The 14,231-nt window shown below is 39.8% G+C and overlaps 1 protein-coding gene across 6 annotated transcripts in view; it reads right to left on the bottom strand.

Moving 5' to 3' along the window:
* The window catches only part of RNF38 (ring finger protein 38), a 327,125-nt gene that overhangs the window by 45,091 nt on the left and 267,803 nt on the right, over positions 1-14,231 (bottom strand). For 2 of the 6 annotated variants that reach the window (XM_068234240.1, XM_068234241.1), the window contains exon 2: positions 6,068-6,283. The exons of the other annotated variants lie outside the window; for them this stretch is intronic. In XM_068234240.1, the coding sequence (XP_068090341.1) occupies positions 6,068-6,097 (30 nt within the window). In that variant the 5' untranslated portion in view covers positions 6,098-6,283. The remainder of the gene's footprint in view (positions 1-6,067; positions 6,284-14,231) is intronic. 6 annotated transcript variants of the gene reach the window in all.

The following is a 14,231-nucleotide window of genomic DNA, read 5'->3' as shown; positions in this document are numbered from 1 at the left end:
TTGAAATGAACCAATCACATTAGACCTTGAATAATCCATTTGCAAGTTGCATACACAATTTGCATAATTATGCATTCACTCAATTATTTTCATCTCATTGACCATTCTTACCTGTCACCATCTCTAGCTATGTGATAATGGGGACAAAGAAATTAGTGGGTAATGGTATAGTGACAGTTGGCTACTGGGAGCAGTAGGGCTGTGGAGTCAGAGTCGAGAAGTCAGAGCAATTTTGGGTACCTGGAGTCAGAGTTGGTGTCTGGTTTCATAAACTGAGGAGTCAGAGTCAGAAGATTTTTGTACCGACTCCCCAGCCCTGGGGAAGAGCCGAGTAAGGGAAGAAGGGGTAGGCACAATTTACACCTTAGGTCTTGCTGCATAAACCATTGGACAAACTTTCACATTAAGAGGCGAGAAATGAGCATCAGGCAAACCGTACAGTGTGGCACAGAACAGCGGTTGAGGATGCATTATCCCTCTATAATGTATTGTTTTACTGGCTCAGGGTGATTTGGAGCAAAATAGTGTAGTCTGTATAATGCACATTAATGGCGTGGTTTATGTAAAACATTTTTTATGGCCGAAACACTATCAACAATTAGGTTTAAGGACATTTTATGGATCTGCAAAACTCAATGTAATTGCATCTTTATACTCGTGTGATTTTATTGTTATACTTTTAGCCATCTATTGAAAAAACCCTACACCATCCTACAGGAGGTTATGCTTTCCTATTATCTTGCCATTTCCATAACTTTTTTTTCCTTACAGCTGTAATATAAACAAAAGTTTGCTTTCCTAAAACAGAAAGAATTTGCGATAATTCAGGTTGGAGTGAGCTTGAGATGTCTCCCAGGGCATCACTGCTGAATATATGCAAATCAACCATTGTACCCTTAGAAGCTAAACACACGTCCAGAACCGCTGGAATGCAATGATGTGTCAGCTTGTTAATTTGTACAGAGCCATAATAATCCAACATGCATACAGACTGTTTCGGATTGTTTGATCTTCATCAGTGCATGGCATGGATTAATTTGGCTCTATGCAGTAGGGCTTGTAACACCGAGAGGCTCAGACTAACTGTAATATAATGGACCCTCAGAGCTCTCTAAAGTGTGAATTAATATTAGGAAATCTGTACTTCAGTACAGGAAATCTGACAAAAATACTACAAGAGGCCATTTAAGTTCCTGAACAGAAAAGCACTGACCCAAAATTAAACCGTTCCCTGCTAAACTTACAAAAGTCTTCAGCGATCAATTAAGTAGGAATTTACAGAAAATATAGTTTCCGACTAAGGTGAGTAAAGGAAAGTGTAATAGGAGCCAGCTTTACACTGTACACTTGTAATCTATCCAAGACATTCAAGCAACATGTATAAATAATGAGGTAAAGTAACTAATACATCTCAGAAGGCTTAGGACAGAGCTGCTTTCCTGTGGATAAAACTTAATGCAAAAAGCAATGGTTAGGCATCAAAGCTACTTCAAATTAAGTGCATCTAGTGTAAATATCTACTCTATTCTAAACATCTATTTAAGGTGTACCTAATTGGAAGATTGTGCTTCATAAGAATTTAGTTCCAGTTCGTTGTTTTAGCTACACATCGCAAATGATCTACCCCAACAATACTTGTATTCATTTTTACTGCAAGTATAATAAACGCATTTGTCTTAAAATGGCTATAGACTGGCAGATGGCGACTCAAATAGTGTACATGTCCAAACTGTTTCCGATCGATTGAGGGATTGATTTTTCGATAGCTTCACAAAATTGATCTCTTTCTTGATCGGAAACAGAGTGGACATGTCAGGAATAATAGCCAGATTTCAGTTAATTGGACGGGAAATTGCATCATGTGTTCCCTGCATTAGACAAACAGATGACCACTAGAGTGGAATCCATTAGTGCCACAAACTGAACACTATAATCTATTCAAAACCATAGTAAGCCACTCCCCAAGAGGCACTTTCAGGCAAACAAAACACATAGGGGTGCATTGGCTCGGGCATGACCCACAGTGGGGTACATGCACTGAAAAGGTTGAGAACCACTGATCTAGATTGATCAGGGAAACATTGATAAGTTTTATAGAGAATAGAACAGACCATGAATCCAGAATAATACCTCTGTGTCAAGTATTTGAAAAAGTCACACTTGTTTTTCCTGGACAAGTCAAAATCATCTGCTATACCCAACAGAGATAAAACACAGGGAGGGCAAGGAAGCTCCAGGTTATTGGAGGTGAGACGTTAAGAGGGACATTTGGTCCTCTGCAGCCGGTACTTTCAACTTACTGTAGAAATTAAAATTGACATGTTTATTCGTAAATTCAATACAAAGTAGGCCTGAACGATTTTAGGAAAAGGATTGAATTGCACGATTTCTGTCAGAAATTGCGATTTCGATTCAATCCACGATTTTCTTCAAATCAAGATTTAGCACTAAATTTACAATGTACAGTAACGTTTACAAATATGCATAGACATGACATACCATCAAATTGATATTATGATGTCATTTTCTGTCATGTATGTAAATTTTACTGCAATGCATTGTGAATTTATCAAAACAAATAGCTATTGATCTAATGCATAAACACAATAATGAAAACTATAGGCAGCAAATTAAGAGTCCGCAGGCCTGTAGCAATACATTTGTGAGAGCTCCTGCAGCTACTGTGCAGGTAGCGGCGAGCTGTGCACAGCAGGAGAAGGACTGCGCCGTCCGGGGGATATCTTGAAAAACCGCCACATTGATCTCAAGAACGTAGTTTCCGAAATCACGATTTCGATCGCAAACCGATACATCGTTCAAGCCTAATACAAAGTATGGCAAACTATACTCTTCAAAAGCCATTAACATCACTTTTTAACTACTATTTATATTGATTTCTGCCGCTACTTGATTTTCAGACCTTAATTCTGGACTAGAAAAATAATCTGTAATCTAACCATTAATTCAAAATGATGCCGGTAAAGTAAACCGGTCATTTCTCATGTACTGATGCATATCTTTGTATGTAGAGGAAAATAAAATTTAATAAAAATGTATGCGTTAAAAAATGATGCCGGTAGTGCTATGAAATATAAAATTAGGAAGAGAAAATATTTCAGTACAGCACAAAGCCAACACCTTCACACAATAGCATATTGTATGGAAATCCAAGATTAGAACTTACAATCAGTAAATACATAACGCGCAGGCTTTGGGAACACTTTTTTCTAGTCAAACAATATGAAAATGGTCACATCAATAATAAAAAAACATAATTGCTTACTGCTAGAACTGGATTACATGCTTGGCAGTAAACAGTAGTGCAGCCATTCACTCTTTTCAGCACGTTAAAAAGTTGCTTCAAATACAAAGGAAGCAAACTAAAAAACCTTCTCTACAGCATATTACCACATACAAAATAACTTCTCTTAACCTCCCTGGCGGTAAGCCCGAGCTGAGCTCGGGCTATGCCGCGCAGGGGGAGATCTCAGCCCCTGGTGGGGCGATTTTTATCCTGTAAAGTGCTGTACGTGCAGCTAGCACTTTGCTAGCCGCGCGTACAGCTTGATCCCCGCCGCTCTGCGGCGATCGCCCGCACGCAGCGGCGCAAGAGGGCCCCCCCGCCAGAGCCCTGCGCTGCCCGGACCAATGAGTTCCGGGCAGCGCTATGGGCTGGATCGGAGACGTCTGACGTCCATGACGTCATTCCGATCGTCGCCATGGCGACAGGAGAAGCCAAACAGGGGAGCGCGTTATATACGTGTTCCCCTGTTTGCTATTGTTGCCGGCGACGATCGAACTAGAGGGACACATGCGCCCTCTAGTGGAGTTTCATGTAGCTACCACTCTGGTAGCTTTACATGAAACATAAAAAAAAAAATTTTAAAATTGGATTTCTGCAATTTTTGCAGAAAAAATTAACCGCCAAGGAGGTTGCTTTCCCTATATCCCTCTCACTGGCTTATGAAAGACAACACAAAATCTGTTGATGAAGTACAATGTAATATCCATCCACAATCTAAAACGTATCCATCAATATTTTGATTTTTAGCAAGCTAAATTGTATATTTTAGAAGATCATTCAGATTGAAAGAAAATACTGTATTTAAACGATCCACTGCATTATAGCATTAAAACTATTCAATACTGAAAGCAGCTGGGATTGTATGAAAAAAAATCTGCTACGCCAATTGACCAGTCCGTTAGGAAAGGATCAATAATACAATCATTCAGGATCACTTGGTGTCACCAAATTCTGTTTTCAATCAATATGATGTGAATAATATACCAAACATGATTATTTCCTAAAAAAAGTACCATAAATAAGCGTTAACTTATTTTTGTTTTAGCAAGTGAACCTTGATTGGGAAAGTCTGTAATTTGATCAAAGGCAGTAGAAGCACAGTGGCCATGGGCAGGAATAACCACTGCACAGCTTTAGGCCTGGAACCCACTGAAATCAGCAACCGCTAGCGTTTTGTCTGAGCGGTTTGCAAGCGGATTCATGCGCGTTTTTGGTCGTGTTTTGCAACATTGTATTTTTTTGCCCAGCGGGTGCGTAGCGTTTTGCGTTTTTATCCTGATTGGTCCTGTGAATTATTTTTAATTTTGTTACAGTGTGCTGAACCGCAAAACGCTAGCAAAACCGCTCAGTTTAGGTTTTGCTGAGCGTTTCTGCTAGCGTTTCAATACTTTACATTGAAGCGCTAACGCTCCCAAAATGCTGCAGGTCCTGCGTTTGCGTTTCTGGGAAACGCAAACGCTCCTGTGGAAGTTGCCCCATCCATTAACATTAGCCCAGCGTTTTGGCAAACTGCTAGCATATCGCAGTGCTGCCAAAACGCTGCCAAAAGCGCTCCTGTGGGTTCCAGCCCTTAAAGTGTACCAGAGAGCTCGCAATAGAAAGAATCAATACTTACCTGGGGCTTCCTCCAGCCCCATAAGCACATCTGAGTCCCTCGCCATCCTCTCATGGTCTGCCATTCAGCCTCGATCAGCCACGGTAACTGGTTCAGTTAGGGCTCTTTTCCACTACGGCGTTTGCGATAGCTGAATCGCAAAAACGCAAACCGCTAGTGATTTTTTAAATCGCTATAGTTTGCATTTAACATAGGAATCGCGGTAGGTCATTTCCACTACCGTTTTTTACCTGATCGCGAGGCGGAACGATTATTGCCGCAATTTTGCTATGCAGTGCATACGTCGGAAAATCATCGCAAAATTTTGTTCCCTTCGGCGACAGCTTCCGCCGAATCTCTGTTCCCCTGTGCGCCGTGTGTACGGCAGTTGCACAGAGGGACCTGGCGATGAACTGTCGCTTTTTTTTTTTCTCGTCGACTAGCAACATTTGTGCCTTGTGAGTATGAGGCTTAATACATTTAGTCATAGACCATGAACACGCATATGCAGCTCAGGCATTTGATGTTGTCAGATCTGACAAAATTAGCTGCAAGTTTCTAAGACACTACTGCAGCCAAATAGATCAGCAGGACTGACAGGCAACTGGTATTGTATAAGCCTGATACACACCATGCAATTTCCCGTCGGATAGATGGGTTGAATAGAAAATTTTCGACAGGTCCGATCTGATTTTTCAGTTTTTTTTCTGATAGATTTCCATAGAAGTGATCAGAAAAATGATCGATCTGTCGAAAATGATCAACCCATTATCTGATGGGAAATTGCATGGTGTGTACCAGCCTACCAGGCATTAAATATAAATAAATATGGCAGCCTCTACGTACCTCTCACTATAGCTACTAGGAGCAGCAGAAAGCTAGCAGTGGCAGTATTGTGAATGATATTACACCAGATTTTTTTTTAGATGTTTATGCAGCTTGTACTTTAGCTACTGCAAGCACTCAGCAACTGAATTAAATTTGTACAATTCCAAGCTGCATAGCAAATACAAATCTGTATCAACTCAGAAAATTAGCATCTCATTGATAATTCCTAATACCCAATAGTGAATGAGCCACATTGAAGGGACATCACTCATGTTGAAGAGGGGAAAAACACACACACACATTGCAAGGATTAATGGCAAATGTTGTCTCTGCTTTCTTACCTTGTTTTTATGCATAGCAATTACATCCATTCCACAGGGCTCCTTAATGGCTGATAGACTCAGAATGTCAAAATGGCTGCCAGTCACTCCACTAGTGCTGGTGTGGAAAGTCAGGGACAACTATTCCTACTCTGCTAATTACTCGAGGAGGAAGACCTATTGAGCAGGCTGACTAGTACTGCAAGCTTGCAAACATGGCAAATTTGACCTCACTGACTGCAAACGAAATAAAAAGATAATTTTAGAAAGATTGAAGTGTATCTGCAGGCAGCAATTAAAATCCTTCAGCAGACAGAAATTGTGTTATTGAAACTTTACATGAGCTAGTCTTATCGTCTTATCAAATCAGCAACAATACATTATAAAGATGCAGTAAATGATTGATCTCTACTTGATATTGATGGGTTACCACTGCCTCCCCCCCCCCCACACACAGATCAGATCACATGATCTGCACTATTGCAGCTAACCTGCACCCACAAGCTTCTTGTCTGATTAATAAGATGATTGAAAGTCAATTGAGAGAGCCTTAATTTTTTTTTTTTAAAGGTTCTCTTTAGACTACTTTTCCAGCGTTTGATGCGACGTTAAGGTCACACAACATGCCCCTAACGCAATACATTGTGCACTATAACTTGGACGTTATAGTGCATTCTTTAGCCCTGCATTTGGTGCGCAGTTTACATCGCACAGTGATGGAACGAAAACGGCACATGCGTTACATAAAAAAAAAAAAACATTACTGAGCATGTGCAACACAACTAACGCAGCAGATTCATTGCTAAACACACAGCATGCAGCACTTTCTAATAACGCCTCACGTTACACACCAACGCAACGTGTGCACTGTGAATGTCGCACAGACTTAGTATTGCTGTGCGTTAGTCTGCGTTATAAAATTTTTCTAACCTGCGACTTTAACGTCGCACTGTGAAAGAGGCTTTAGGTTTGATCATTTCTTAAAAATCCTATACTGTATCCCTGGTCATCTTACCCGCTTGCTTCCCGGTTATCTATTGTTGCTCATGTGTGGCAGAACTTAAGAAAAAGCATGTGATTAGATAGATGATGCAGTAGACCTGTAAGGTGCTGGTCTGCTGGTCACAATCTTGTCACATCTGCTTCCTGTGCAGGCTATAGCAGGAAGTGATTACAGCAAATTAGAGCCTCACATTTATCAACTGATCAAACTGTTCATATGCTTATCTATGAGTTCTGCAACTCACCAGAAACTCTATTCATAGCTCTTTCCTAGTGCTGAAGAAACTTCCTTTTTTTTTTACAAAAGGAGGCTGCCAGGGAAGAAGAAAGCCCAAGAAAGCACAGTATTTAAAGACAGATCACAATCCTGCTTTCTTTATATATGCATAATTGGCTTTAATGCCACTTATGAGATTTTTTAAAAGTTGTGAGTTGTAAGTAGGTGGTAGCAGGGCAAAGTTTCTCCACCTTTAACTCTGTTCAAAATGTCAGTCACTGCAAAACAGCAGGGTGCAAGTGATTCACCTCATTCTGCTTCATCTTCCAATAAACCGGACAAGAAATGTTAAATATACGGACTACTTTTCTAGTTACAGGTACTCACTGGTTAACGAACGAGATAGGTACTGTAGGTTCTTAACCTGAATATGTCCATAAGTTTAAACAAGTAAGCAAGAAATTCTCAAAATAAGTTTGATATTTTTTACTTTTTCAATTGTTAGGTGCTAAAAAGCTATTTTTTTTATCGTTTATGAAAAATTATCTCCAGGGAGAAAAATCTGGAGAAGCATGAATCGAACACAGGATCTAAAAAGTCATGTTCCAGCTTTATAAACTACATGCAAACAAACTTTGACCTGAAATTTCTAATTCCGTCAAATACAGCAAAATCAGCTGCCAGTACTGGCCAGAATATCTTCTTGGCAAAACCAGAAGATATTTATCCCAAAACCAAAATATTTATTCACCTATTTTATATATTACCTTAAAAGTACATATTTGGCCTTTATATTAACCTACTCAAGGGGGTAGCACAAAATGTCCAACAGTCCAAACTAAAACAGCACCCAATTTGCACAGAAATTAAAGAGCAACATCGGCAATTGTGCGCTGACACCCTGAACATGAGATGCAACTTTGGTCAACAAAATATACAGGAACCCATTGATACAAATTGGGCCAGAGAGAGTTTCTATAGCAGCCACTCACTTTGCAACATGTATGTTTGCAGTCCAAGTTTCAAGTGACACAATGGGAATCTAACTGAATGACACGGGAAAGAAATTTTAAATATACAAAACTTAAATTGTCATTAAGCAGTTGACAAAGATGGATACAAATTGCTAGTGTAGGACAGAATTTCAGGTTTATTTGTGAGCATTCCAGAAGTACTACAGACAAGATTGTTTATGGCAGAAAACAAATGAGTTACCCATCTTTATTTTCCACAGTTTTGGATTAGTAAACAAGAGGTATACTTCAGTTCTTATTCTTAATAAAAATCCTCTTGTTGTGCATAGATGCACCTATAACTTGAACAGTTTACTGCTGCCTTAAATATTTAAATATGCAGTACTAATTGTTCAAGTCTAATATTCGTTTCATTAACAATTGATGCTACTATCCCAAAATTATAAATTAGACTGCCTAGGGTAAAACTTTAGCAATCCCCACTGGAAGGAGAAAAAAAAACAAAAAAAACAGTTTCCTGTTTTTTGCACAATATTGTTGCGCAAGGGTATTAGTACACAGGAAAACACAATTTCCATGTCCTCACAGCAGACAACTTACACCAGTGTGTACATAAATGTTTACCTGCATTAGGAGGCCATTGAAAATGCATTGCAAATATAAAACGGGTATCTATATGCCAGTCAGTCATTGAGTTCTGGTTCTGTGGGCTTGTAATCTAAACTTAAATACTATTGAATGTTTGTTTCTCTGTAATAGATTACCACCATATACATTCAAGTCCTGTGATTGAAATGTAGAGGACAGCATTCATTCAAGGAACAGCCTAATGTACAACACGGCTCATTGTCATTGAAACTTTTCTTATTTTAGACTAAACAGGCCTCTTTTCTTCCTAACACACATGGCTTTAGAGCTTAGATATTGAGCAGCCAGACATGGCAATATCTGAGAGAGCACACTGCAATGTATCCCTTTTAACTCTTCAGTTGTGTTTTAAGTAAGCACACGAAAAAGCCAGCATGTTTTCAAAACAGTGCTTTTCACTGCATTTTCCATTCAAGTGGAGAGCAATTGTCTTCTAGTCAGATGTGACTACTTCTAATAAAAAGCTATGGAAATGCAGGAGGCATGCATTCATCAGGCACACAACTATCCTGTGAAATATTTTACAGGTGGCACTAAGAAATCAAATTGCATACTATAAGCTAGACAGTATTTACCAACAACAAATGCATATGAATAAGCCTCTTCAGGCAAACAGGAAAACATGTCCATCTGGATGCATATGAACTGAACCTATTCAGAATCTAGTCACATGCAAAGGTCTTTTACACTGTTTACTTATGTTAGAAAAATGGATAGCATATTAAGCGGAGAGAGAGATCAAATAAAGAAACTTTCACTACAAGTGTTTGTTTGTTTGTTTTTTCAAATTTTACACAGTACGTGTTAACAAATGGGCTGGATAACAATGAATTTGTTTTTTGGTTTACAGAAAAGAAAAAGCATAAAGCTTGCTGCACTTTATTGAAATGCCCCTTGCAGTGTGTACGTTAAATTGCACTGAACTGCCGCCATGGACTTGCATGCCTTTCAGGGACATTTTCCACTGAGTGTGTATTGCGATCAGATCACGTTATGACTGCAAAATGCCAGGTACTCACGATTTAATCAAATCGAATATAGCTTTATTGCCATGACCAAGGATTCATACAGGCATTGCCAAAGCAGAGGGGAATGGGAGACATGAAAAAGGGATGGGGTAGGGGTACAGTGGGTAAGCAATTGGATTACTTCCATTAGCCTGCTGTTTGCGCAATGTTTTTCCAATAGCATAGCCTTTTTCGTACAAGTATGTGGTAATATACCAAAGACTGCTGCATAATACATCCACATTCTTCTAAGAGAGGTTTAGACCGGGTCTATACTCCTGCAGTTTAAACAACAGGTTGATGCAAAATAAGCAACTGCAGAGCCTTAAACTTCTGGTCATGTAAAACAGGTGACAAAAGTGTTAAACTTTTAAGATTGTATTTTTAGATCTGTACCTGGGGATGGGCTATTAAAATGGTGTCTGCAAGTAGTATGCTGGCAAGTACATTTAGCTAGCCTATCATCTGAACAGAAGCCCACAGACAATGAAAACAGCAGTCTGCCTAAAGAGGGCCTAGTGGCATAGTTTGAGCGGGCAAGGAGTAAGCAGCAGTACAGCAATGACTCAGTAGAAGTAGTAAGCCCCATTCAGCAGCAGGTGACATTTCCACAAACACATGGCACAAAATGCAACCTGAGTATCCAAGTATCTGGCAGACTTCCATTGTTTGCCAACTACTACCGTGACAATTCATACTGCAGATGGCAGAGCAATCGTTGCCAGTATGGCATACTAATGTATGTTTAGAGTTTGTGGATACTGCTGCGCTCACCCAATCCTAGGTCAGTTCATACTGAAAGGTCAACACAGTTTACCACAGTAAATTTGCAAGTGTGCAGCAGTACAAAATTGTAAAACAAGTAAATGGATAGCATCCGCTGCACAGCAATAGGTGTGTGTCCTGCTTCTTTCCAGTCCCGCTAGTTGTATCTGCAGTCAAAGAAAAAAAAAGACTAGATATGGTGCATTAACTGTTAACAGTTCTGACACAGTCAACACTTAAAAACAGCACCTGTGAGGGTGATGGCTCCACACACCCATTCACACAAGGCTTACTAGATATAGAATATGATCAAGCCTCAAAATATTCCACAGGATCCAGCAGCTGACAGACTCCCATTGAGTAATTCAGCATCACCTCAAAGAAACAATCGATCATAGCGTACCATAAAACGTTTAATATAAATGTAAAAATGTAAATGCACACACAAGTGTAGAAAAGTGTATAACTATTCAAGATTATAGTATTATCATCAAGCCTGGGCTTCTGTACAAACATACAGACACAGAACATTTATATTGCGCTTTTCTCCTGGCGGACTCAAAGCGCCAGAGCTGCAGCCACTAGGACGCGCTCTATAGGCAGTAGCAGTGCTAGGGAGACTTGCCTAAAGTCTCCTACTGAATAGGTGCTGGCTTACTGAACAGGCAGAGCCGAGATCCCCAGGTCTCCTGTGTCAGAGGCAGAGCCCTTAACTATTACACTATCCAGCCACCACATTTTGTAGCATCCCACATCCGCCCACCATCTGAACCAGCCTGATCGCTAACAATCCACCCATGTGCCTCCCACAAACCACTTGCAAGCCATGCTCTGGCTAGCTCCGCCCAAGGTATTTCATCATCTGACTCAAGAGGCCCATGGAGATAAAGCGGGACAGAAAAAGAAGCATGATACCACACCTATTGATGCTATCCATTGAAATGTGTAATGTTTATTAAAATCCTGTTTTAAGCTAAATTAAAAATTAAATTTACCGGTAACCCCACCTGACTAAAGGAATCATAACTATTCATAAAATAACTTGTCACAAGGCTGGCAACCAACAAAAACTGATTACTGTTGAGCTAGCATTTTTTCTCCTAGTGATATGAGCTTTTCAAATGTTCGTATTTCATGTAACATGCTTGTACCTATACTCCGTGACTCTGCATGCATGTAATGCTGAATACACACGATGCGTTTTTGCGGTCGTTTTTGCGGCCGATTCGCGTCGATTCGATTATTTCCAACATGCTCGATTCAGATTTCGATCGTTTTTGCCGTCGATTTGGCATCATTAACATGCAAATCGACGGCAAAAACGATCGAAATCCGAATCGAGCATGTTGGAAATAATCGAATCGACGCGAATCGACCGCAAAAACGAACGCAAAAACTCATCGTGTGTATTCAGCATTACAGATGGGATGTTCTCCCATACTATTCCTGTGAGACACACCCTAAAACGTTTGCACAGAGAGAGGACCCTGATAGAAAAATCTAAGGGACACACATATCCAGTTTTGGATTTTTTTTTTCACAAACTAAACATTTGGTTTTCTGACAAATGAATGCTGTTTGTATTTAGTGTGATATGAAAGCAATATGTACAAGATGACTTATAATGTAAGCAACAGGTCTAATTCAATGCAAACCTATGTCATGCTTAATGCAGAGTCCAATGATCGGACATGTTGGAAATAGTCGATCTTGAAGTAAATCTGCTAGAAACTAGGCATAATGCTAGGTAGACACCATACAATTTTCTGACAGATTTACTGTCAGATCAATTATTTCCAACACGTTCAATCTGATTTCCGATTCGATTTTCCATAGAAGTGAATGGAAAAATTGATGGGACCTGTTGGAAATAATTGATCGGAGACTAAATCTGTCAAACAATTGTGTGGTGTACAAGAGTGGGCAGGAAATCCTGGGAAATCTGGGCGCCCGATGCTAGATGTTTATCTTTACCCAGCACAGCGATTGGCCTGATGAAGTAAGTTGGATCTCACGAAACACATTGCCTTGTATTTAATAAATTAATTTCTTACTGTACCGTAAGTGATTTCTTGTCTGAGGTAAGCCACCTCAAGTTGGTTTTAACCTAACTTTTATAACTCTTGGGCGTCTCTCCACCGTGTGTTGTTAAAGGGAAACTGAAGAGAGGTATATGGAGTCTGCCATGTTTATTTCCTTTTAAGCAATACCAGTTGCCTGGCAGCCCTGCTGATCATCTGCCTCTAATACTATTAGCCATAGCCCCTGAACATGCATGCAGCAGATCAGGTGTTTCTGACTTTAAAGTCAGATCTGACAAGACTAGCTGCATGCTTGTTTCTGGTGTAATGCAGATACTACTGCAGAGAAATAGACCAGCAGGGCTGCCAGGCAACTGGTATTGATTAAAAGGAAATATGGCAGCCTCTGTATACCTCTTACTTCAGTTCCCCTTTAATTGTGTGGTGTGTGTGTACCTAGCACTACCCCCTTGAGAAGAAGTGCGTGTACAGGTGGTGTGTGACTTTACAGGATCTGTCACACCTCATTCACCAAACAAATTATAAGACAGCCCCTGTTCCATTACAGAGGATAATGTATGGCCAGGTAAGTAAATGGGAGCCACAAGGTGGGAAACACTCATGAACTTCTTGTAGTAGGGAGCACAGACTAGATTTGGAAATATGGCTACTCTCCACAATTGTTTTTTAAAGTGTAACTGTCGGGCATAAAATCAAAAATAAAATTATTTTTATCTGGTAAACAAGTAATAAGGATGCTAACCAGGCAATCCAAAAGTTAAAATCACTATTACTTTTCTTGTTGATGAATGATCATTCCCCAGTTTACCTGACTCTTATTTGGTACACACAAAATTTGGTACACAAAAAAGAAGCTGCAGGGCATGCTGGGTTGTCGTTTTTTTTGCTTCTCTACTTTTACTTTTGTACTAGAGAAGCAAAAAAGGACAACCCAGCATACCCTGCAACTTCCTTTCTGTGTACCAAATTTTGTGTGTACCAAATAAGAGTCAGGTAAACTGGGGAATGAAGAATTAATTTTTGATTTTATACCCGACAGTTACACTTTAAAGCAAGAACTAAAAAAAAAATAAGTAAAAATACACTGAGTGTGTCGGTTATAATCCAGGGTCAAAATGGTGCTTTTTAGCAAAAGTTTATGTATTGCATTAAACACTCAGAATAAATATAGAACTTATAAAAGTTGGAGAAATCAAGTGATCCTGCAAACCAGGGGAGTTTCTTTTTGTTCTCTTTATGGCCCAGTGCACACCAAAACCGCTAGCAGATCCACAAAACGCTAGCGGTTTTTGGAGCCGAATTCAGAGCGATTCTAGACATGTTTAGAGAAGTTTTCTAAACATACCTAGCGGTTTTGGGTGCGTTTTTGGGTAGCAGATTACACATATTGTTACAGTAAAAGCTGTTACTGAAAAGCTTCTGTAACAAAAACGCCTGGCAAACCGCTCTGATCTAGCGTTTTTCAGAGCGGTTTGCATTTTTCCTATACTTTACATTGAGGACGAACCGCTTCAGAAAACCGCAAACGTG

Source organism: Hyperolius riggenbachi, chromosome 1 (assembly GCF_040937935.1).
Source record: "Hyperolius riggenbachi isolate aHypRig1 chromosome 1, aHypRig1.pri, whole genome shotgun sequence".
NCBI lineage: Eukaryota > Metazoa > Chordata > Amphibia > Anura > Hyperoliidae > Hyperolius > Hyperolius riggenbachi.
Note: the sequence above shows the minus strand (reverse complement) of the source record. Positions and strands in the feature narration are given on the sequence as shown.